Genomic DNA, 24,479 nt, shown 5'->3' on the forward strand with positions numbered 1-24,479 from the left:
ATATATACAGTGCTCTGCTTGCATGTACTCCTGCAAGCCAGAAGAGGGCGCCATATCACATTACAGATGGTTATGAGCCACCATGTGGTTACTGGGAATTGAACTCAGGACCTTTGGAAGAGCAGGCGGTGCTCTTAACCACTGAGCCATCTCTCCAGCCTCACCACCCCCTTTCTATCCTGGCCTGCAAGACACGGGTGCTCTGACTATGGTATCTTCCAGCAATGCATTTAAACCTCTCAGGATCTACCCTGCTTCCCTCTGTCCACACTCCTGTCTCATGGCCCTCTCTCCCTTACTCCCCACAGACTGTAGCATACCGTATGTATCAGCTCTTTGAGGGCCAGCTTTTCTGCCTAAAACACTCTGTTTTCTACACCGACGTGACTCCTCCCCCTGTTCGTTCAGCTCACTGCTACAGGACTCAGCTAGAGAGCCTCTCCAGGCAAGCCCCAGGCCATTAACTATCACACCGACGAGCACGTTGCTCTGAGCACTCAATGCGGCATCTTGCATGCAGTAAACTGCAATAGTGGTGGGTAGTTGAGCAGATGAATAGATGAACAAAAACGAGATCGGTCTTACAAGAGGGCATAGTTTTAGCTTTCTGAAAAAAAAAATGGTCCCAAAGGGCCATCTTGAGTCATGGCATCAATATACTGGAACTTTATCATCTCAGAACACAGACATCTCCTGCTTTAACTTCTTTCTTTCGTTCTTTCTTTCTTTTTCTTTCTTTCCTTCTTCCCTTCTTTCTCTCTTTAATATAGGGTTTCTCTGTGTAATAGTCCTAGACGTCCTGGAACATGCTTTGTAGACCAGGCTGGCCTCAAACTCATGGAGATCCACTTGCACACATACCTCTGCCTCTCCAGTGTTGAGATAAAAGCATGAGCCACCACACCCACACCCGGCTATCCTGCCCAAAGTCACCTTGATCAACATCCTAGGGACCAATGTGGCCCACCCCTCTTTTTGACTGCCTTAGCGCCAACTGAACAGCGCATTAGCAAGCAACAGGTGGAGAACAGACACAGGCTTTAGCTGACTCGTTTAAAAGCCAGTTGGAGGTCATCCACACCGAGTCAGGTGGGAGTGAGGAGGACAGAGCGGGGAACACTCGGTCACTCTTCCTCCCGTAGGGTCGGTGTGATCCTCACCTGGGGCTGCACTTCCTGTATTTGCCATTCAAGCCCTTGCCACAGTTTCCATAGGTGTCTCCAGCTGCATTCACCTTCTCAAAGCAGAGGTCGACGGCAGGCCGGGCTCCTAGGCGAGCAAGAAACACCTATCAGTGCCCGAGCCTGCCAGAGGCTCCCAGTGGAGAGAGAGCTAGCCTTGGACAATGTCAGGCCACTTCCAGATCCATCAAGACTAACTCAGAGAAAACACTGAAATGTTAAAAAAAATTTTTTTTAACACTTCATGGAAGATTTGTATCTCTGCTAAACACGCTTGCTAATAAAGAAGGGCTGGCCTGCTTCCGGACTGGGAACAGATTACTAATCCACGCCCCCAAACAATAAAGAACTGAAATGTATCTGGAGAATTTTTCTTCAGACCCACACTGTTTTCCCTCTCCTATATCATGGAAAAGCAATGATATTGAGCAGTGTGTTTTCCAAGAAAAAAACAAAATCGTCTTCTCTATCTTCTGCAGCCCTTGTATTTGATTCTGGGGCACCTTCTTGAGAGAATGAAATGAAGAACGGAGGTGTGGCCTCTTCTCTTTCTGCTCTGCACTTTGTGGTTTTACTTAGTTTGTTGCTAGGACTCAGTACAGAGAATTCAGCTGCGTGGCATTCAGTCTTATGACTTGACTGGGACACATTTAATTGGCCCATACTACAGAGGATGCTGCTGCAATGACTAGCAAAAGTATAATACACATCTCTGAAAACATCTTCACATCCATAAGCAACTACAATTGGAGGCTGTTTCTAAGTAGTGCCATCCCCAGCTTCTCAAGATGGTGGCATACACAATCCCATACCTTGAAAGGGGGGGAGGAGATTGGGGTGCTACTCAAAAAAAAAAAAAACCTGGCAACACTAAAGAATTTCTGACTGTGAAATGACCAAAAATTAATTAAAAACAGAATGTGTAATGAATTCAAGGTGTTCCTGGCAGAGCTCGCCCATGTTGCGTCACATGACTTCAACGCAGCTCTGGTTTTCAACACACCTGCACACTGCACAATGAATAAATGGATGGCACTGAAACTCCTCGCCCAGGAGTGAGGCTGCTTTATGTTATGAAAGGTCATGTTTTACTGTACGTATATTGTCTCTTATGCAATGGCTTAATTAAGGAAAGCAAAAGCTTATTGTTTTCCCCTACAGCAGACAGACGTCAGATTAATGTTCATATTATGTTTGAAGGTTTGATTTATACCATTTCTATTTGAGTTGCTTTAAAGCAAACAACAACGACAAAACTATAGCTGAGTGTGGTACCTGCCTTTAATCTCAGCACTAGAGAGGGAAAAGCGGGTAGATTTCGGGGCATTGGAGGCCAGCCTGGACTACACAGTCAGTTTCAAGGCAGCAGCCAATACATAGTGAGACCTTGTCTCAAAAAATAAAAAATAAAAATAAAAATCACTGAATGAACCACAATTTGAGGTCAGAATGGAATTTCCAACAATTCCTGGTAAGGCCCTAAACATACTCCTGTAATTTTTGTACCACATATCGATGCAGGTTGATGTTCCCATCATTAACAACTATAAAATCACAATGCCAGGCAATGCTGGCACTGCTAACGATGCTCTTTGTCCTGCACAATCAACTATTTAGCCAAGATTTAATTCTTTATGTAAAAACAAACAAGCACACCCATTTATTAAAGTGTACATTTGCTCTGGTAAAAAATATATATATATGTATATACATATATATATAAGGTTATTTTAAAATAAACTTATGATTTATTATCAATAAATGTTTGCCGTATTACCTATTTTTATATACTCATAAACTTCATATCATGAAGTTCTCAGACTGAAACTTCTCAGACTGAAAAAGTAAGTGGAAAAAAATGTAAGCCTAATGTGATTAATGGAACCAGGAAGTGCATTAGGATTTTTGCTATCTCCACACTGCTGCCTACAGGGGTCCCATCTGTTGGCTTACACCCTCCACAATACACATCATGGTGGTCGTTGTTATTCTTATATCGCCTGCTGTCTTTGAGATGTGATACATGAAAAACACTCCACTTCCTGGTAGTTACAATTTGCTTCCCCTCCATAGACTGAGGTTAAACATCTTTTGTAGCGTAAGAGGCTTCTGCATTTTCTTGTAGTCTCCATTTCTGCTTCATTAGTGTGTGTGTGTGCAGGGGTGGGGGGTGGGGCACTGTTATCCATCTGCCCACTGTTAGAACTAAAACCTTCAAGGAACTAGGAACAGTGCTGTCACCTGGCCGCCCCTGGATGTCTCCCTTGAGCTAAGACGATGAGAGCTGGTATCTGAAGGCAATCCAAAGCCAAGCTCCTAGGCCATGCTAAATCGCTAGTGAGGAAACTGGCTCAGGGGTGGGGGGGTGGAGGGGGGGCAGGGAGGGAGAGAGAACATACTCTCCAGGAGGGTCCTTACCAGGTCCCCACAGCTGCTGGCACTGCTCCTGGTAAGTGAGGCACATGCCATTGTAGCAGTAGGCCTGGCCCCCCTCGCAGGGGGTGCCATCCATCTGATAGAAGTTGGTGGGGCAGTGGGGAGACTTGCCCGTGCAGAACTCGGGGAGGTCACACTGCCGCACCTGCTCCCGACACAAGGTTCCAGGAGCCACCAGCTGAGGTGAGGAATGAGAACAGAGGTCACTTCCTCCCTGACCACAACCCGAGCTCGTTAGCATCCTGATCCATGTAACACAGTCTTCCATTACCTTGACACCACAGCACTTACCACATGTGTCACATGACTTCATTAGCTCAGGCCATCATTGGCCTTCCCATGTGAACAGTGACTGGGCACCTTCAACGTTGTATCCACAAAGGCTACAAATTCAACTCTCTTTTCATAGCAGGCGAAAAATAATGTTTCTGCAACAACTTATAGCTTCCTCCATGCCATTAAAACTATCTTTATGCAGACTCACCTAACTGTCATTAGGATTTTTTTTAGCATGCATCATAGTCCCACATAATTAAAGAAGTGAAACACAATGTATTCGAAGTCACATGGGATGTGGCAAGCCAGGGCCCTGATGTGGGTATGTGCACACATGCCCACATACACGTACCTATATGGAAAATTGGCATTTGTGTAAGTTTTCAATTCACAACATTCTTGTTTTGTCCTTAGAACTAGCCTCCAAACTCATTATTTAACACAGACAGGCCTTGAACTCGTGGCAATCTTCCTGCCTTAGCGTCTGAAGTGCCTTGCCACACCCAAACTCTTCAGTAACACATCCTCACGAGAGCCTGAGTGTTATTCAAATGCTTCTATCTCATCTGACCTTCACAATATCCATGAAACAGACACCGCTGCTTCTATCCGTGTTTCTAATATGGATACATAGTGACAGGCAGGCTACAGACAGGCAGCTGAGATTCGGATAATTAATACATTCCCCAAATTCGCACAGGCAGGGCTTGAAGCCCTGAAGTCCTGGGGTGGAGTGAAAGGTCACTTCCTGCTTCTCCTTAAGCCTTGGCCTGACACTGGAAGGGCTCAGTCCAGCACAGCCTCCCTGGGGCCTTCCAGGTCAACACAGATGGTGTCCAAGTTCTCCTGAGCCAGGCAAGGACACCTATGACTCAGAGCAAAGCCGCCCGCCCCCTGGTTCTGGGTCACCTTGCCACCCACCAGCTCTTCTCCGGACAAACCTCGGCTGGCCCCTTTACTAGCCACTCTTGGGCTGAGAAGCTTGCTGGAAGAATGACTGAAGGCCACCTGCAAGGGTAAGCAGGGCCAGCGGCAGAGGCAGAGGCCTCGGGACATGTGTGCACATAGCCAGTACTACAGAACTAGCTGACCGGCTTAACCTTTTTGGTCTTGTTTACTCATAATTCCAGTCCCCTCCCTGGCTGCTAAGAGCAAGCATGTTTGATTGAGGCTCTTGAACAATATGTGAACACATTGTGAACTCAGCATGCTGAGGTTAGGACAGGCCACAGCTCCATTCTAAAACTACTCTAGTGCTTAGGCTTCAGATTAATAATTTGAAAGTTAAAATATCATAATACTGTATGCATACATGTATGCCTCACAATGTATATATACAAACTTTTATGAATACAATAGATATGAATAATTGTAACTATATATGTGCCACTATATGTATATTCTATAACCTCCAGTTTTATAACCAAAAATATTAATATATTTTGATGAAATAAAAATATTTACCTTAGGTAACTTTTTATAAAGACTATAATTAGTCTGATATCTATTTGGGTCAGATTTTGTCACCAAATCTGTTAATTTTTGGGAAGGGTACTCCCTGAGTTATCAGACTTAGATTTAAAAAGCTCTCGAGGGGCTGGAGAGACGGCTCAGTGGTTAAGAGCACTGGCTGCTCTTCCAGAGGTCCTGAGTTCGATTCCCAGCACCTACATGGTGGCTCACAACCATCTGTATTATGATCAGATGCCATCTTCTGGTGTACATGAAGACAGCACACTCATATACAGAACAAATAAATAAATATCTTTAAAAAAATAAAGATAAATAAGTTCTCAAAATCAGTACTATATGATCATTAATAGTAATAAATTCTTTCCCATGTTGATATTAGGAATGCGTGCTCCAGAGTCAGGAAGAGCTGAGTTCAGGTCCTGACGGAATCTAGTCACTCATCTCCTGATGACCCCAGCTTCTTCACCTTAAAATGAAGACATTAATACATCCGCCTTGGGCTTTCGTGAAGACTGAATCAGTAACCCATAGAAAGTCCCCAGATGCCTGACATCTACCAAGACGGCTATTTATGTTAATCAAAATCATGGTTTGCTTTTTCATTTATTCAAATAAAAAGGAAGCCTCATTGAGCCTGGTGGCTGAGGCCTACTATCCCTCCTGAGAGGTGATGTCAGGATTTGCCTCGACTCCAGAGAAAGCTCAAGGTCACCCTGAGCAATTTAGTGATATCTTGGCTCAAAACAATATATATATATATATATATATATATATATATATATATATATATATATGTATATGTATATACAACAAGCATTTACTGATAAAAAAAATCATATATATAAGATATAAGATTTAGGGAGGCTGGAGAGATGGCTCAGTGATTAAGAGCACTGGTTGTTCTTGCAGAAGACCTGGGTTCAATTCCCAGTACCCACATGGCAGCTCACACCTGTCTGTAAACCCAGTTCCAAGGGATCTGATACCTTCACACAGACATACATGCAGGAAAAATACCATATGCACAAGCAATATCAATGCACATAAAATAAAAATAAGTAAATCATTTAAAAGATATTATATATATAATATATACATGTGTATATGTATATATATGCACATATAATTTTATTAATATATAATATATATTTTATATAGATGTGTGTGTATGAGTGTGAGAGTGAATGTGTGTGTGAGTATGAGTGTGAGTGTGTGTGTGTGTGTGTATGGGGGGTGGGGGGTGGTGATTTGAACACAGTGAGGTCCAGGATGAAAAAACAGTAGGCTTAGTTAAAGGGACAGTCTCAGTTCCACAAATCTAACATACATACATCCTCTCTCCCTTCCCCTCCTCCCAATGTTAGGGTTGAATCCAGGGCCTTGAACAATAAAGCACAGGTTCTTCCACTAACCCCACCACCACCACATCCCCTACTCCCCCATCCCCGACAGACCTGTGTCTAGAACTTTTGATAAAAGCCAAAACTTAGCCATCGCCCACTAGGCTGTCATCTCAAAGCCTGAAGTAGGGGAAAGGGGACACTTACCTTACACTGGTGACAGCAGGAACCATGGGCACACTCGGCCCCTTCCTTCAGAGTGCAGTTGGAGGCATTGCAGCAAGGATTAGTGCATTCCTGCAAAGGCAACAGTAACTTTGGCCTCTGCAGAAGCAGGGCAAGGGGCAGAGCCCAGCAGGGGGCGCCCTTGCCACCTCAGTGGCTGTGGCCAGCCTGCCTGGCACGCCCTGCTGTCTGCACCCTAGAATGCCTCACTAGAACATCATTTGGCAGCTCTTTATTAAGCTAATGAGTATTTTCCAGAAAAGAAAAAAAGAAAAAGAAAAAGAAAAAAGATACAGGTGCCCTTGGAGATACCACAACTTAGACTAGACTACAAGGTTATTCTAGGTTGAGCTTGCAAAATCCTAACATCCGTACTGTTCCTATCAGAACTCCCTCTTTGCTGAAGGGCCAGGGCTGATCCTTGCCTTTAGTTCACGGTTCTCAGTCTTTTATTCTGAAAGTTACAGGGTAACAGTTTAAAAAGAAGGCCAGAAGATGGCTCGGTGGGTAAAGGCGCTTGCTGCCACGCCTGACAACCTGCGTTTGGTCCCTGGGTTCCACATGGTGAAAGGATGGGGGGGGGCGGAGGAAACCACTCTGAGGTTACCCTCGAACCCAGACCTTCTCGACCTAGACAGTTTCCTGCCGCCTCAGCCCCGCACCCCACACATCGCTTAACTGTTCACCAACTGTCAAGCATGGGTTAACATACACTTTCTCATTCCTCAAAAAATAGACACGAAACAATATAGTTCTGCTTTTTGCTGCAGAAAAGTACGTTTCTGATAAAAATGACAGAGCCAGGGTGTGTGCTCTCACACTCCATCTGGAGCTCTGAAGGAGAAAGAGCCTATCCACAAAGAGTTCTGCTTCTCCCTCCTCAGGGGCCTTCCCCACACGTGACAGCACTTCCAACACCCCCTTTCAACTTTCTCCTCTCTGGGCTAAAGAGCATGAGCTTGTTATCTTAGGGTTCCCCCTGACACCTCCCTATTCCTGCTACATCCCCCCCCCACCCCCACCCCCTGCCGCCAGGCCCAGGCACATGAGCTCATCGAACTGTGTGGCCTCCAGAATAAAACCAGTGCAGCTGGAGGGAACCTACGTGGCCTGGGATCACGGGCTGCGGCTAGAGCAGTTGCTCATGAGGGCTCCACCCAGATCCTGAGCGTGACTGTGCTGACCACAGCTGCAGAGGCCACAGGGACAGTCCACCTGGCAGACGCACTGTCTACGTCTTACACACACTGAGTCTTTAGCGGCCGTGTGTAAGAAATTCTAGCAACTGGGAAACTCTGTCACGTTGTCCTTTCAATGTCCTGAAGCTCTAAAGATAAGGCGGATTCTCCGGCTCCCGCTCCCCCCACCCAGCCTCTAGCATGGCCCACACACTCACTCACCTCTTCCTCCCCACAGTCACACTCTTCACCATCTTCCAGGTACCCGTTGCCACACCTCCGGCCTCCGTACAGCGTCCTTGTGTCTGGCATGTTGGAGAGACACATCCCACCTCCTGACTGCAGATACCTGTCCAGCTCCCTCCTGTTGCACCAGCTGAACACCTTGGGGAAAGGGTGCCTGGCCGAGAACAGGGAGGCATCAGCAGAGAGTCTGAGTCCGCCAAACAAGCTTGCTGCCCTGCCACCCATGAGGCTGACTTCACTGGAGTAAGAACTTGACACATGCAGGACACTCATCAGCACATGAACTTAGAATTCTTTTTACCCTGAATCACGGGACAGCATGCGGGACACACGGTTACAGTTTGTCTGATTAGCAATGAAAACGGCAGTTGGAAAACAAAACAGCAAAACACCAGCCAAGTCAATATCAGCTGGGTACTTATTTTCTCATGACAAAAAACAGAACCAGAAAGCTCAAGATCACGGGTTGAGTGTACTTATGGGCTAAAGGACTGGTCTTTGTTTTCTAGATAACCAACTGTACCAGCCAACACACGAATGTGTGATCTTTCTCACAACAGTACGTATAAAAGCTCCACAGTTGCCTGCTACTACAGAAATGAACCAGAAGTGCAGCTGGGTCCCTTATCTGCAGCTTTGCCATCCATGGTTTTGGCTACCCACAGTCAATAGTGATCTGAAAATATTAAATAGAAACTACCAGAAAGGGACACGTCCTAACTGTGAATTAACTTTTATTATCATCACTGGTTTAAATGTTCTAGTTTATTATGAGTTAGTGTTTTTAACCCCTTATTGTGCCTACTTTATGTATTAAATTCATCATAGGCGTGTATAGGAACTGTCAGTGTATAGGATTTATAGATGCTCTATTGGGATTGAAAGAGAAAGGGGTGGGCTTAGCCACAACCTCAAAGGGATTTGAATATGCCCGTGAAGTTGAATCCCACATGTCACCATCATCCTTTCGGTGTCACAGTAGCAAGCTGCATTGAGTCACCATTCTCTGGGAAGCACGGGCAAACCCTAGTGGTTTAGAATGGAAGAATGTACTGAGGATTCTACTACAGAGCCTTCCAGGGAGTGGCTTGAGTTCTGAAGAACGTCATGATCCAAGTGTTCAGACACAAGAAGACAAGCCCTCCTCTTTCAGAAGCTCGCCTTTAGAAAATCCTGGCAACTGCTAGAGACTCGGGAGCCTTGCTTCATGGGTTCCCTGAGGAGTGGGATGGATGCCCCCTTCTCCTCCTATTCTATAAACTACAAAGCTTCCAGAGAGGAGAGACTAAGGACTGTGGTTCTGATCAAAACAGGTTTTCATCAAAGCTTCGGGAAGACCTGGGCATACGGGTGTAGTAGCAGATACTTACAGCCCCAGATACTTTGGTAGCTGACGTGGGAGGATGGCTTAAATTTACGAGTTCAAAATTAGACTGAGCAAGACACTCAAAAACAAGCGAACAAGAAAACAACAACAAAAACACGTTGACGCCAACTTTACAGCTGAAAACTACAACAAAATGGGAGTTGATCCAGGGTTCTACCAGCAGTAACCTGCTTTGAGGAAAGTCGTGTCCCACAACACATCTGCCCACTTCTTCTTCATCTAAACTTCATTCAAACTGTCCTCCTCAACAGTTTCCAAGTTTCATTAGGGTCATCTAGGAGGACTGCTTGGCTCAGGCTGACCCTGTATCTTTCACCTCACTCTTCTCCCCACCGTCATCCTTCAGGTTGGCTCACCCAGTGGCAGCTGCCATGATGCACCCTCCATCAGCTGCGCTGGCAGAACAGCAGTGAGCAGAATCGTGGCTCATGCCAAAGTTGTGGCCAATCTCATGGGCCACGGTGGAAGCTACACCGATGGCATTCTCAGAGTGGTCCTGTGGAGAGAAGAGTTCAATTCAAGGTCTCCTCTCTCTCTCTCTCTCTCTCTCTCTCTCTCTCTCTCTCTCTCTCTCTCTCAGTCTCCTCTCTCTCTCTCTCTCTCTCTCTCTCTCTCTCTCTCTCTCTCTCTCTCTCTCTCTCTCTCTCTCTTTAAGACAACATTTCTCTGTGTAGTCCTGACTGTCCTGGAACTCACTCTGTAGACCAGACTGGCCTCAGTCTCAGAGATCTGCCTGCCTCTACCTCCTGACTACTGGGATTAAAGGTGTGCATGACCACACCTGGCCTGCATGGCTTTTCCTTTACCTGAGCCTGAAAGCTCTCCATTGATTCCACTAACACATATTGGCTCTCTATTACTTGCTCTTATCAAGGCTAAAGCCATTGTCCACATTAGGATATCAAATGCTCAAAAAACTGTTACCTGTGCTCTTAAAAAGCTGCAGACCATGAATGGCCTGTTGATGTCTCTCTTGAACATCACCTTGAGTTGAGCAGTAGGTACAGTTGGCTCACTGTTTTCTGACAGCGCCCCATGAGAAAGGGCCACCCAAGACACAACTGCGTATAGAGTGTGATCTTAATCATCAGAACAAAAAAAAAAACTTAAAACACCGAACAAGTAGAGCTGTTGTGGTGATCTAAACCTATAGTCCCTGCTACCTGAGAGGCTGAAGCTGGAGCTCCATCTAAGGCCAGATGTTTGAGACCAGCCTGGCAAGTGTAGTGAGACGCACCCCCAAAACCCAAACAGTAGAACAAAAGCAGCAAAAAGGATATTGACACTAAGAGTGGTGGTACACTCCTTTACCTCTAGCACTCAGGAGGCAGAGGCAGGGGGATTCTCTTAGAGGCCAGCCTGGTCTATATAGTGAGTTCTGGACTAGCCAGTGCCTGTACTGAGGCCCTGCCTCAAAACACCAAAGTGTTTACTAAATATATGTGTGTGTCCCTTTTATTGTCTCATTTAATTTCTAACAAATGAGAGCAGAGAATAGGCCGAGTTTACATCCAGGTTAGAAATGAATAGTCCAAGATGAGGCTGGGGATGCAATTCCACTTATGAGAGTACTTGCCTAACATGCATGAAGCCTCGGGCTTGATGCCAGCACCACAGCAAGCTTGGTATGTTAGCCAACACTTGCCATTCCAGTACTCAAGAGCAAAGATTCAAGGCCACCTTGAGCTGGATAGTAAGTCTGAGGCCAGCTTGATCTACACAGCGACTTCCAGGCCAGCCACAGCTACATAGCCAAACAAACAAAACAAAACCTATCCTTGCCAAGTCAGAATTTCAAAAGACAGCAATTTCCTAACTGTTACTCTTGAGACAGGCTCTCATTTTACAATGCAATACCTAAGGACTCAAGTCCTGGGCTAGAGTCCTGGGCTAGAAGTACTTCCATCTGTGTCTCCCCCCATCTCCCACCCCTGGCCCCAGTTTGTGCTCTCACTCCTCCAGTCCCTGTTGTAAAATAATACATAACAGATAAAAAAATCTAAAGGTCTATTCATACAATTGCTTACAAACCAATATAAACTGTGACAGATGAAAATTTACCCCAGGGTACTTCCATCCTGAGCACCTGATAACTTCATTTGAAACATTTGCCCTTTTTAATGGTTTTTTTTTTTCCTCCTGCAACTATAAATATCAAATTGGTTTTTCATAGCTGGCCTTCTATCTTGGGAGTCATTACGCAACTCCACTGTATTGTCTGAGACTCACCATGCTGACTCCTCCAGACTGGTACACAGAGCACATGGCCATGAGGGGGGCCAGACCAATGGTGGTGCCCTGGAAGGACCTGCCCCTGCAGGAAGAAAGAAAAAAAAAAGACACGTAACTCAGGCAAGGGCTGGGCGAGCTACTCCCCTGAAACAGGAACGAATGGCTACCATGTCATGCACTAACCCCACTGACATTCCCAAAGGGACAAACCTGGTAACTCGGGCAACTGGCTAACGGTCAGGATACCACATCTTTTACTTCCTCTCACTTACTCCCTCAGTAGCAGAGAAGAAAGGTCACTTTCCCCTCTTATTGTGCCCAAAGACTCGGAAAGGAAGGAGCAGAGCTAGAAAAGCTGTGCCCCTTCCTGATTCATAGACAATGGTCAGAGGCAGGGGTCAGGGGGAAGGGCGTGGCACAGGCTGTGATGCCCAAGTGAATCATGCCCACTTCCGCCACAGGCTGTGATGCCCAAGTGAATCATGCCCACTTCTGCCAGTGGCCAGGGGCTCAGGCCACCATCAGTGCCATGTGTCTTAGAGGCAAGAGTGGGGATGCTGGATAGTAGCTGTGGGGCTGGTGCTTCGTCCTCACATCATGCAAGGACCAAGAAAACAGCGGTGTCTCTTGGGGAGCCTCACAAGCCACAGATAGGTGCAGGGAAATGCTGTTTCCACCTCCGCCTTGCAATGATGACCCTAACCTGTCGATAGGCAGCTTCCGTTTCCCCCAGTTAACATAGCCCTCTCTCAGTTGCACCCATGCAGAGTTGGCAAGGAGGAGTAAATGCATGATTAATAAATGTTTGCTCAATAAATTCAATATACACCAATCAATGTGAAGCTTGCAATTGACTCTGGGGATGTGCTACCCACCCAAAAGTTTAAGCCAAATGTTTCTGTAAACAAAGACTTTGTCAGTGAGTGGATGGCCGTCTACTGACCAGGTTTTAAGGACAGGTAAATATTGAAAACTCCAGTTATTATGAAAAGAAAAATCAAGATATCAAGGATGAAATGATTGTTGACTAGGCTGTGTTCAAGAAAAAGAAATAGAAAATTTTATTATTTTTCTATGTGCCTTCCATGGTAACCACCTCGAACCACTCTGTAGGGCCAAGACTAAAATATATCGATCACCCTTAGGGGGCTGTCACCTACCACCCTGACTCTACTAGTACGCTTTTCTCTCTGAGGCTGGTGAAAACTCAACGCAGAACTTGGTTAGTATTTCCTCTCACCAAGGATGAAGGTCCGTCCTCCAGTCCACCAGTATGACCTTCCCAAGCACTCAGCCCTGAGTGAGGGACATGAGGACCTGCATCCTGCATCCTGCATCCTGCATCCTGTCGGGGGAGGTCAGCTTATGTGCTAGAACAATGCCTGTTTCAGGCTGTCAGCTGTGACCAAGAGTCATCCACTCCCTTAACATACAGTCAAGTGCTTCAGCTGCGCAGATGATTATGGGCGAGGCTAATTTTCTCACATGGATGGAAAGCACGTCAGGGGACTATTATCATTCTTAGACTGTTTAACATTTTTTTCAAGGTGTGATGGGTCTGAAAATGCCTGGTTATCCAGCCCAGGGAGGAGGGGAGGTCTTGACCACACAACACTCGCCCCCGGAAAGAAAGGGTGAACTTAGCACCCCCATGGGCGGCAGAGGAACTCCAGCCAATGCTGATGCAACACTGGAAAAGGGCCACTTACGTGATTAGCTGCGCATTGTCATGACTCTTCTGGGCAAGCAGCTTGCGCCTCCAACTAAGAAAGGACCAAAGGGTAGAGTACGGATTCTCGGAAACTTCACACTTATCCCCATGTGTCCACACCTCCAAGCCCACAAGAGCAATCCGGATATTCAGGGATCTGTAAAACTGAAAAGACAGAGAGGCCACTTTTTCTCACCACCCAGCTTAAGAGCTCAGAGTTCAGGTACTGGATTGCTCTCCAGCTACTGGCTCCAGGGGGCAGGTGGGGGGGTGGGGGAGTGAGATCATCAGAGAGGCATTGTAGTGGTCAAACTGCAGTATCTTGGCTTAGGAAACAAAGGTAAGAAATAGAAGTAGAGGGAGCAGCACCCCAACCATCTAGGGATTCTTTGAAGGACGTGACCTGGATGCTACCGTGTCCGTGATTGTGTGTTACATGTGTCCTGTGTGTTCATATGTACACACGAAGCCCAAAGGCTGATGTTGGGTGTCTTCCTCCATTTCTTCTCCACATTATTTTTTTGAGACAGGGTCTCTCATTGATTCAATCTGACAGGCTGGCTTATATGGTCCACGGATGGACTTGTCTCTGTCCCTCATCTCCCTCAGCAGCCGCATGGCTACAAGCTCATGCCACCGTGCCTGGCTTTTTACATGGGTGCTGGGAAATTAGGTTCTTCTCCTTCCCTAGCAGATACTTTACACACAGGGTGATTTCACCAGCCCACTGGTGACTTTCAAGACAAAACAAAAACAAGACAACAACAACAACAACAACCAGACAGACAAACAAAAATGAAAAAAAGCTCTGATGTACACAGAGATCACAAAAGGATAGATCACCTCAATCTGAAAGTGGCAGGTTCCTTCTCAGCTAAAAAATAATAAGTGGGACCTCACTGTTTATCAAGCATTTTTCATGAAGAAGACAGGTAGTGAGGTTAAGAAATTTGCCAGGCTGGGCTTGGTGGCAAATGCTTGTAATCCTAGCACTCAGGAGGCAGATCTTTATGAGTTCGAGGCCAGCCTGGTCTACAAAGTAAGTCCAGGACAGCCAAGGCTACACAGAGAAACTCTGTCTCAAAATCAAACAAACAAAAAAAAAAACAAACAAACAAACAAAAAAAAACAAAAAAAGGAAGGAAGGAGGAAATTAGTTTTCCCAAAATCTTAGCAGAAAGACCCTGGAGCCAGATGAACCAGATTATACCCTCAGGGCTTTTGGGGCCATCTGCTGCTGAAGAGCTGGGATCATATAATACATATATAATAAAACCACACACATACACACACAGACACACACACACAGACACACACACACACACACACACACACACAGACACACACACACACACACACACACACACACACACACACTGTCAGAACCTTCTCTTGCCCCCAAGAAACTATAGACTGGCTGGGCTCCCTGTTCTCTGTCTCTGCCACACCAGTCGTGACAGAAAACCCCCAAAGCGTCTGAACTTGCTTCACTAAGGAGCTGTTTAAGGAAGTCAATTTGGCTTTTCTTATAGTTAAAGCAAAATACTGATGATCTGTGCCCCTGATTCAGCAAAACTCCTTCCAGTTTTAGTTCCAAAATGTTCAGTCCAATGTAGCTGGCTCAACAAGTTTCAGAGGAGGCGTCCTTAACCTCATGTGCCAGGAGGGGACTAAGAGGCTTCAGAGAATGGACCATGCAGCAAGGCTCAGGGCTCCCGCCATCACCTGAGCGTCATGCGATATTATCTTCTCTTCCCTCCACATCTTTTGCTTTTTGTTGTTGTTGTTGTTGTTGTTGCTGTTTACTCAACTACTGAAGAAGGGAAACCCCTAAAGCCAGCCAGCCAAGCCCTCCATTTCCCTGCCCTCCAGGACAATGGTCCATGCACAGGTGACAGTAGGATCAGCTTCCTGTATCCCCCCAGGGAAACCATATTTTCCCAGATGTCGAGTATTTGGTTACAGGACACCTGAGATACTATTGCTGGAAACTAGAGACAGGACTCTACTGTGTTCCTAGAATCCTTCCCTTTAGGAAACCTATTACATGCCAGTGGCCTGTTTCCACAGCTGTTGAGAACAAGGGGAAATATATATATAAAGCCCCCAAAGTTCATTTTTTTATTTTTATATTTATTTGTTTGATGTTTTTTTTTGGGGGGGGGGGGAATATGGTTTTTCTGTATAGCTCTGGCTATCCTGGAACTCACTTTGTAGACCAGGCTGGTCTCAAACTCAGAGATCCACCTGCCTCTGCCTCCCTAGTGCTTGTATTAAAGGTGTGTGTCATCACCACCCAGCTTGAGAGTTTTAAAATTCTATCCATTAATGGCTAAACCATATCTCCAGCCCAAGAGCTATATGATCCATAAGCCTCTAGCCGGCCAAGAGTTAAGTCTTCGAAGTTCCCCAGTGTCCTGGAATGGTTATCAGAGACACATGACCCAAGGGCTGAGACTGGAAGGCAGTAGCAGAGCACTTGCTTTATAGGCTTAATCACCAATATTTCCCTTTCTCCAACCCTCAAAAGGGTGCAGGCATGTGACCAAGGCATGTCAAAGCTTACTTGAAAAAAACAAAAGCAAATTTAATATTCTCATTAAGCAGAAACTTACAAAATTACCTGTACAAGTTGTAAAAATGATATTGGTGGCACACAAAAGTGTCCTTACTTAACAAACCACGCAAACGAAGCTCAAAGAACCATTATGCACAGAGTTAAGAGCAAAGCAATATGGGTATCTAAATACCGCAGTTCCTCGTCTCTTACTGGTATACTTATTCCTCTAAGCCATAATTCCTGGTCTGACACTCTGGCTTCAGCTTCTTGCGTGAAGACGTAGTAGCTTCTTTCCGTCAGTTGTTCAGTGTTTCCTTTTCCTCATTCTGTGAGACTTATGAGACGCTATGTGTTTTTCATTCCAGGAGCTCTGTCTAGAAAACCTATAGAATCAACTAACCCGGGTCCGTAGGGGTTCACAGAGACCGAATCACCAACCAAAGAAGAACCAGTGTTCAGTTACCAGCACCCACATCCAGCAGCTCACTACCACCTTTTTACCCCAGTTCCAGGGGACTCAGTGCCCTCTTTGAGCCTCCGTGGATGGCAGGCATGAGTGCAGCGCACATACGCAACCTCTGATGAGATTCTGTACCAGGACTTCTTTATCCCTCACGTCGGCAGTTATTCCTTCCGGGTTTTCAGCACACACAGATACACGGCACCATGATTCTTGCTCATGCTAGGCAGAGCGTTATGTTTCAAAGTCCATACTGCTAGCCTATGGAGAGGGGCTGCCATTGCCCAGTCACCTTCTCTGCGGTTTGTGCTGGAACTTGCTTTTACATAGAATATTTCTGGGTCTGAGGACATCCCATTGAGTGCAGCTCAAACCTCTGTGATTTTCCTAAGTGCATGCTTTAAATGACCCTAAGGACACTTAGCCGTTTGTAGTCTTCCTAGAAGATCCTCAGACAGTCAACTTCCGATCCCAACCCACTTCAATCCCTCCCAAGGCAAAGAATCAGTTGACTTTCACTTGGGAGGAACCCTTAAATACCTCCTCAAAGCTTTCTTTTTCTTTTAAAAAAATTTTTTTTATTTATTTGTTTGTTTGTTTTGTTTTTTGAGACAGGGTTTCTTTGTGTAGCCCTGGCTGTCCTGGACTTGCTCTGTAGAGCAGGCCGGCCTCGAACTCACAGAGATCTGCCTGCCTCTGCCTCCGGACTACTGGGATTAAAGGTGGGTGCCACCTCTGCCCAGCCTTCCTCAAAGCTTCCTTAAATTGGGGTTTTCTTTGCCCAGTGTTCCTCAAGAGCCACTTCAGATGTGAGAAAAGGCAGAGGGACAGAGCTGTGGGTACTCTGCTTACAGCCATTTGCATCCATGTGACTTTACACAGGCAGGGGCACAAGATCTCATTTTTAAAAAATGAATTCCATCAGAAAACTATAAAAATAACTGAAAGCCACTGATTTAGGCCAATGCTTGTACTTTATCAATAAAAACAGAGTAAAACACAGCCCTTAAAACACTCACACAAGCCAACGAAAAACAAAACCCACCAAGAAGCTGAGTCACTTGCCTCTGGTTTACAGTTTGGGGTTTTATCATGCTCCCCTCCCCAGCCTACAGCACGGACCATTCCTCCAAGGACCAGCCGCGGGTGCCCAGCTCAGCAACAAGAGCTCCGGTACATGTGACCTCCTGTCCTGCAGGCCCCCAGAGAGTGCACACCTGGTCTCACCTTATCAACATAGTTGGCGATCTCCATAAGCTTGTGTTTGGTGGCATCCTGGTCATGCCGATTCCTCTGAAACTAAACGGGACAAACAGAACCAGGTGAGACGCCTCCCCCACAGCTCTCATCCAAAGGCCTTCCTGGGGCCCAAGCTCTTCTAACTGAATGTGCGCTCTTACTCTCCTTAGGCTTTGGTGTGTAGTCATTTTCAGGGAAAGGTCCTTCCCCTAGCTCACGAGAGGAGGACCTGACTGAGATCCATCTTGGTACCTCCATCTCCTGGCTCAAGGGAAGACACAGTTATCTTCCTCTAGCCCTGCAAGTAGGTCTTGTTTTCCTGTCATCTGAAGTACAATGCCTCTGGCTAACTCATTGGTTAGTCAGAAGAAGGACTGATCTCTTTGCTTTGCTCATCAACCCAGCAGGAAACCACCGTCACGCGTCTTACAAAGCTCTCCTGCACGTGGTCGGTTATCACTGATCTAACACTTATTGAGTTACTCTCCAGACAAGCTATTGAGCTTAGCACAAAAAGACGCATACAAATCTTGATGCCAGACCACAGCCGCTTCGGCTACAGTGGTGGGAGAGCCAGAAATAACTATAATGATAAATCCTCTACTTAAGAAGCACACAATGTAAAAGAGCTTAAGAAGCCCACTGAGAACTTGTACAAAATATCTGCAGTGGAGGGCCATGTAAATGTCACATAGAGTGCTGCCAACAGGACCATGTGGCATCAGCAACTAGGTTTTGCCTTCCACGGGATTCCAACTGGTAGTGCCTTCTGTTGTGAGAAAGACTTCTGAGACTTCATCACTGTGAAGTCAGGCATTGCTAATCAAGCATAGGAGAGAAGATTATGGTGTGCTCGATTAGAATGTCTGCCTAAAGACCCATGAGGAAGCTTCATATCTTCCACCCTGGCCCAAATAATGGACATATCCTGTCTGGTGCCATTTTTACACAGAATCTGGGTACCTGGTGAAATTACTTTCAAGTAGGTACTACGTTTGTGCAATTTCAAGCCATCACATGTTTCCTCCTTCCCAAACCACTAGAATACCCAAATACAAACAAGAAGAAACAGCCAACTAAAATGCTCTGGAGTATTTGTTTGGCAAGGGCCAAGTTCCAGCTCTGGTACAGAGAAGGATATCATTTCCTTTCTCTTATAGATTCTGGAACATTCCTTGACTTCCTTGGAATCATCATTCACTTGCCAGAAAAGAACCACACTGCAATCCTTACCTCCTGCAGAGTTAAATGCTAGGACCCTGTTGCGTAGACCTTTGCAAAGTGTTTAATCTAGAAGTTTCCATCATGAAGACTCCCGACTTCTAAACTAGTCTTTGTGGCAGAGTGTTTCCATTCACTTAGTAAATATTTATTACAGCACTGGGATGAGATTTCAGGTTTCTAAATACATTAATCCTATCCTCAAACAGTAAGGCCCGATAAGGCCACCGTAGTTGATGCAGTGCATCATGCTTTCCAGAAGATTGTGAAGCAAGAATTAGTAAGCTCACTCTGCAGAGCACTACCGAGTAAACATCCTTAGGCTTGGTAGACCACATGGCTGTGGTCCATAACTACCCATCTGCCTTGATAGCTTAGAAGCTTCCAGGGTACCATAAGCCAAAGTGTGTGCCTCTATGCCAGTGTAGTACTCACAGAATTGTGTAGTAGGTTCACATGGCTTTGGCTGTAGTTTACAACCCCTGGTTTTAACAAAAACTGTGTCTCAGCATTATAACTTCCAGCGTCTCCCAGCAACTTTTACAGTACGGAGAGGTAAAGGTGCCACAGTGGGGCAGGGCTAAGTTGGGAGCCTGGCTGGGAAAGCAACCTTTGTTACTGCTCTTCTTGTCTGCACATCTGTAGAGAGAAAACAAAAACCCCAGAGCCTGCCCATGTCTACCTACTGGACGGAAAACAATGCCACATCAGCTAGAAGGCTCAACTCTTCTGGAAGTGCACACAATGTTCCCTCCCTAGAAACCCCTTCAGCCCTCTCCTCTGCCTGGTATACGCCTCCTGTCTTTAAGGAGCTCAAGGGCCTTCTCTTCCGGCCCCTGGCACTCAAAATCAGCTCTCAAACCTGAGCTTGAACTCTCCTACCCCCCTGGCACTGCCCCTGATTCACACTGTGGGGCTGTGGAAAAGGCAGAGCTGCCTAGAAGGAGGCCTTTGGGGAAGATGGTGGCCCCAACTGAAAAGGACATGAGACGGTGACACAGGGATGAGCTGCACCTTCATGGAGGACAGGCAGTTCTGGTTCAGTGTTCAGCCTGGGCACAGGAATGTGTGCTTGGCTGTGGTTGGGCCACGGCACAATGTGGGACTTGAAAGTAACACCTGGTTAATGAGCAGGTGTGTGGAGGACAGCCAGACTCCAGGATAATTCTCTATTGAAGCTTTCTTTACATGTGACCTGCCATCTTCCACATCACCACATGAGAGAGGCTCTACCAAGCCCCCAAACCATAGCAGATCCTCTGTTGCATGCAAAGCCTCACCGAGGGCCCATTGAACCTTTGCTGCAAACCCAAACCTGGCTTAGGGCTACATCCTGATACCGAACACTGTGCTGATACATCACAGGAAAACCAAAAAGTCTCCCAAGAAACTGAAACAAATGATCGAGCCAGGTGGGTGGGTGCTTATGAAATCTTAGGGCCTGTCCAATTTGAGGAGTATGAATGAAGGGGCCATCTTCTCTTTTAGGCCAGTGGTTCCCAAGCTCACCTGCTATGCATCAAAACCGATGTCTTATTAAAGCATGGACTGTGGGACCCCCACCCTGATGATCTGGGGTTCAATAGATCTGGAGTAAGGCTCAGAGATTTGCATTTTTCACAGTTCCCAGGTGCCACATATGCTGCTGCTCTGGGGATATTTGGGGAGCATCAACATGGTTATAAAAATAGATACACACATGAGAAAATGGTATCTGACGAGACATCGAAGGCACTTGCTAGCATTGTAAAACAGAAGTCTGAAAGATTCTCTAAAGAGTTACAGACAGTCCCTAAACACAAGTATCAGAACTGTAGGGCCATGAGAAGACCCCACTGAGTACCGGCCATGCTTATGTGTCCACCCTAGGAAAGGCTTTCCATGGTTTGCTGTTGTTGCTATTTTCCTCTTTCCTGACTGTTTGAAATGGCTAGAAGAGCCCTTGATTGGATTTAAGGTCAAATTTATGATAAACTAGAAAAAGATGAATGTGTCCCCACTTCCCCCCCAAAGCAGCCAGAAGCCTAGATGCAGGCTCTCAAGAGAGAAAGCTTTTCTGCTGAGATGCATCGCTGACCCCTTACCTCTGAGTAATCAGCCACCAGGTAAAGCTCCACGTACTTCATAGAGTGTAAATCTTCCCGTTTCATCTAAGGAAGAGACAGAAACAGGGTCAGTGCAGTAGAAATGGCTGACTCTAGCTCATTCTAAAAAGCTGCTGAGAAATCATGCTGGTTAATAAGCTGTGGCCTTATTACTTCTCTTAAACATAGGTGTTAGGGACAGCCCTGGCTGCAGCCCGTCACCCTCTTCTGCAACTGGTTATTGCTGGAGGTTTGAGCCATGGGATCTACTTTATTCCCAAACAACAACAACAATAACAAAGCCAAACTGGCTAGTACAGGCAAATTTGAGGCCAGCACCCCACAAGGGAATGCGCTAACAACTTAGTTCCCAAATGACCTTGAGACCACAGACCTCAGTTTTCACTGTGAACAAAAACCATTTTGTCCACCGGATGAGGTGGCTACTCTAAGAGGGGAAGTGGACATGTTTTTTTTTAACCCTATACAATTCTTGAAATCAGTATTTTGAATACAAACAGTGGTTCTCTTATGAAGGTATCTCAATCAACGATCCCAAGGAAAGAAAAAAGGAAGGAAGGAATAAAGGAGGAAAGAGGGAGGGAGGGAGGGAAGGAGGGAGAGAAAGAGAGAGGGGGAGAGAAAGAGAGGGAGAGGGAGGGAAAGGGGGAGGGGAGGGAGAGGGGGAGGAAGAGGGGGAGAGAGACAGAGACAGAGAGAGGGAGAGGGAGAGGAAGGAGAGAGAGAGAGAGAGAGAAAGAGAGAGAGAGAGAGAGAGAGAGAGAGAGAGAGAGAGAGAGAGAGAGAGAGATTCCTCTTTCTTACCCATTCTCCCTCAATTTAGAAATACTCCTGGAATCAAAGAGAGGGTGCACAGAGGGGACAAGCCCAGTCCAGTCTGCCAGGTCCGATGGGAACCTAAAAACTCACTCTGCGAGGTTGTTTTTCGGTCTGATGTGTAAACTGAAGGGCCCAGTCCTTAGAGGTGGGCTTGGAGTGCTCGAACCCACAGTTCCCCGGGGGCAGCTTGAGATGTTCAGATCTGTAAATACGGTGTTGGCTGTCGCTGTTAGGGATGGGCTCGATGATGTAGCTGAGGTTACTGCTCACAATAATCAGTCCTCTGTGGATAAGAGAAATGGAATTTCTGGTCAGTGCTCACAGTTCTGGCAACGCCCCTCGCATAGGTTCAGGTGTTCGATGGTTCCTCACTTTAGAGTGGGTCGTGAGCCCTCTGTGGAGGACTGATACAAGTTCAGACTCTATAGCGAAATACAGTGTGGATGAAATGGACCCAGAATCCCAGAGCACTTTGACTTCCCCAAGTCCACTGTGGGGCTTTGGACTGAGACTCCTGAGGGCTTCCAAATCAAGCACGACACGTGACAACCATAGGTTAACACTTTACGGACACATAAAAGGTAACACAGTGGTCCGAGAGAGCACACGGCTCTGGATTTAGCTCTAACACTCAATGGTCACGCGCTCTTCAAGAAACATCTCATGACACTCTGAGCCTCTGGTAATGTACTAACTCATCGGGGCCCTTGAGTGATTAGAAGAAAGACATGTATGTGTCCTCGTGCCTGGAAGCCAAGCAGCACTTCACAGGCAGCATTCCTTCCCACCAGCTGCCCCATGCCAATGAGGCAGCTAGCTGGTGAGGTGACACCCACAACTGAGCCTATAGGACAATCTTTCGCCCAGCACTGAACTCAATGGTATCTGCTGAGTTACGGCGTTTCTTCCCTCACTGAGGTTTCACTGTGTTCTAGATGGCCTCCAACACATACAATTCTTTTTCTTGGTATCCACAGGAAACTGGGTCCAGACTTCCAAGGAAACAAAAGTCACAAACACTCCAGATGTATTTGAAATGGCCTGCTATTGGTAGGTAACCTATTCGTGTCTTTCTGGATATTTTATATTGCCTCTCATATATTGGTATTACTTATAATACCAAATAAAATGTAAATGCTGAACAAGTAGTGGTGGTGAATGCTTCAAATTACAACAATCAGGAGGCAGAGGCAGGCGGATCTCTGGGTTTTCGAAGCCAGCCTAGCCTACAGAGGGAATTCCAGGACAGCCAGGGCTACACAGAGAACCCCTTCAATTGGTTTTTGGCACACGCCCTTAATCCCAGCACTTGGGAGGCAGAGGCAGGTGGAACACTATGAGTTCGAGGCCAGCCTGGTCTACAAAGCAAGTCCAGGACAGCCAAGGCTACACAGAGACCCTGTCTCAAAAAACCAAACAAACAAACAAACAAACAAAACAAAACAAAAAACCAACCCCCCCCCCAAAACAAAACAAAACAACAACAACAAGAAAGTAAATGCTGAGGCTGGGGAGATGGCTCAGCAGTTAAGAGCACTTGCTTTTTCAGAAAATCTGGGTTTGGTCCCAGCACCCATGTCAGACAGTTCACAAAATGTATATAACTCCAAATCCAGAATATCTGATGTTCTCTCATAGCCTCTACAGGCACTGCACAGACATGGTGCACATACTTACATTCATGTGCACACATACACACACAGGATAGATAGATAGATAGATAGATAGATAGATAGATACATACATACATACATACATACATACATACATACATAGACAGATACACTTATATTTTAAAATGTAAAGATGTGTTACATATACTATATTGTTAGGGAATAATGGGAAGAAAATAATTCTATGCTTAAGAAAACTTTTTTTTAAATATGTGATTTGCAGTTGGCTGACTCTACAGAAGTGGAATGCCTGAGCACAGAAATGCCTGCATGGTCGTTCTTCATGCTTGGCAGAAGACAGCTGTTGTAGCTATGCATCTGGAACCATGGTAGTTGCTGAAGATGTAGACATGAGCAAGCCATGAGCAAGCGCCCACCCTGGTAGAGAACAGAGTCTGAGCATGGGAGTAGTCACTGTGGTCTATGAGCACTGTCATCAGCCTGGCAGACACCCACAGTTTAGGTGCAGCTGCTGGGAGTGCTACAGCCATGGCGCCTCTGGGGCTGTCTCCACTCAGCAAGCACTTACTGCCCATGGCCTCATGCCTATCAGTGGAGGTGGGAAATTTCCATAGGGCAGCTCGCTGTGATCCCATCTATTGAGATATAGGATGTGCCAACCTTACCCTCTGATGCAAGAATGAAAAGAGAGTAATGCCTGCAAACTGTGTGTGACATGGTTAATTATCTCTCAGTAAACTGTGTCTAAGAATGGAA

At 46.1% G+C, this 24,479-nt stretch overlaps 1 protein-coding gene across 1 annotated transcript in view; it reads right to left on the reverse strand.

The window, feature by feature from the left end:
- ADAM19 (ADAM metallopeptidase domain 19) overlaps window positions 1-24,479 on the reverse strand; it is an 89,212-nt gene that overhangs the window by 11,444 nt on the left and 53,289 nt on the right. Inside the window, exons 6-15 of the mRNA XM_084761905.1 lie at window positions 22,180-22,372; window positions 21,250-21,315; window positions 17,933-18,004; window positions 13,684-13,850; window positions 11,972-12,056; window positions 10,099-10,238; window positions 8,332-8,509; window positions 6,914-7,003; window positions 3,600-3,795; window positions 1,161-1,269 (exon numbers count right to left, since the gene is read on the reverse strand). Of these exons, the coding sequence (XP_084618031.1) occupies window positions 1,161-1,269; window positions 3,600-3,795; window positions 6,914-7,003; window positions 8,332-8,509; window positions 10,099-10,238; window positions 11,972-12,056; window positions 13,684-13,850; window positions 17,933-18,004; window positions 21,250-21,315; window positions 22,180-22,372 (1,296 nt within the window). The remainder of the gene's footprint in view (window positions 1-1,160; window positions 1,270-3,599; window positions 3,796-6,913; window positions 7,004-8,331; window positions 8,510-10,098; window positions 10,239-11,971; window positions 12,057-13,683; window positions 13,851-17,932; window positions 18,005-21,249; window positions 21,316-22,179; window positions 22,373-24,479) is intronic.

The sequence above is a fragment of the Acomys minous genome (assembly GCF_964271855.1).
Source record: "Acomys minous genome assembly, chromosome: 16".
NCBI classification, from domain to species: domain Eukaryota; kingdom Metazoa; phylum Chordata; class Mammalia; order Rodentia; family Muridae; genus Acomys; species Acomys minous.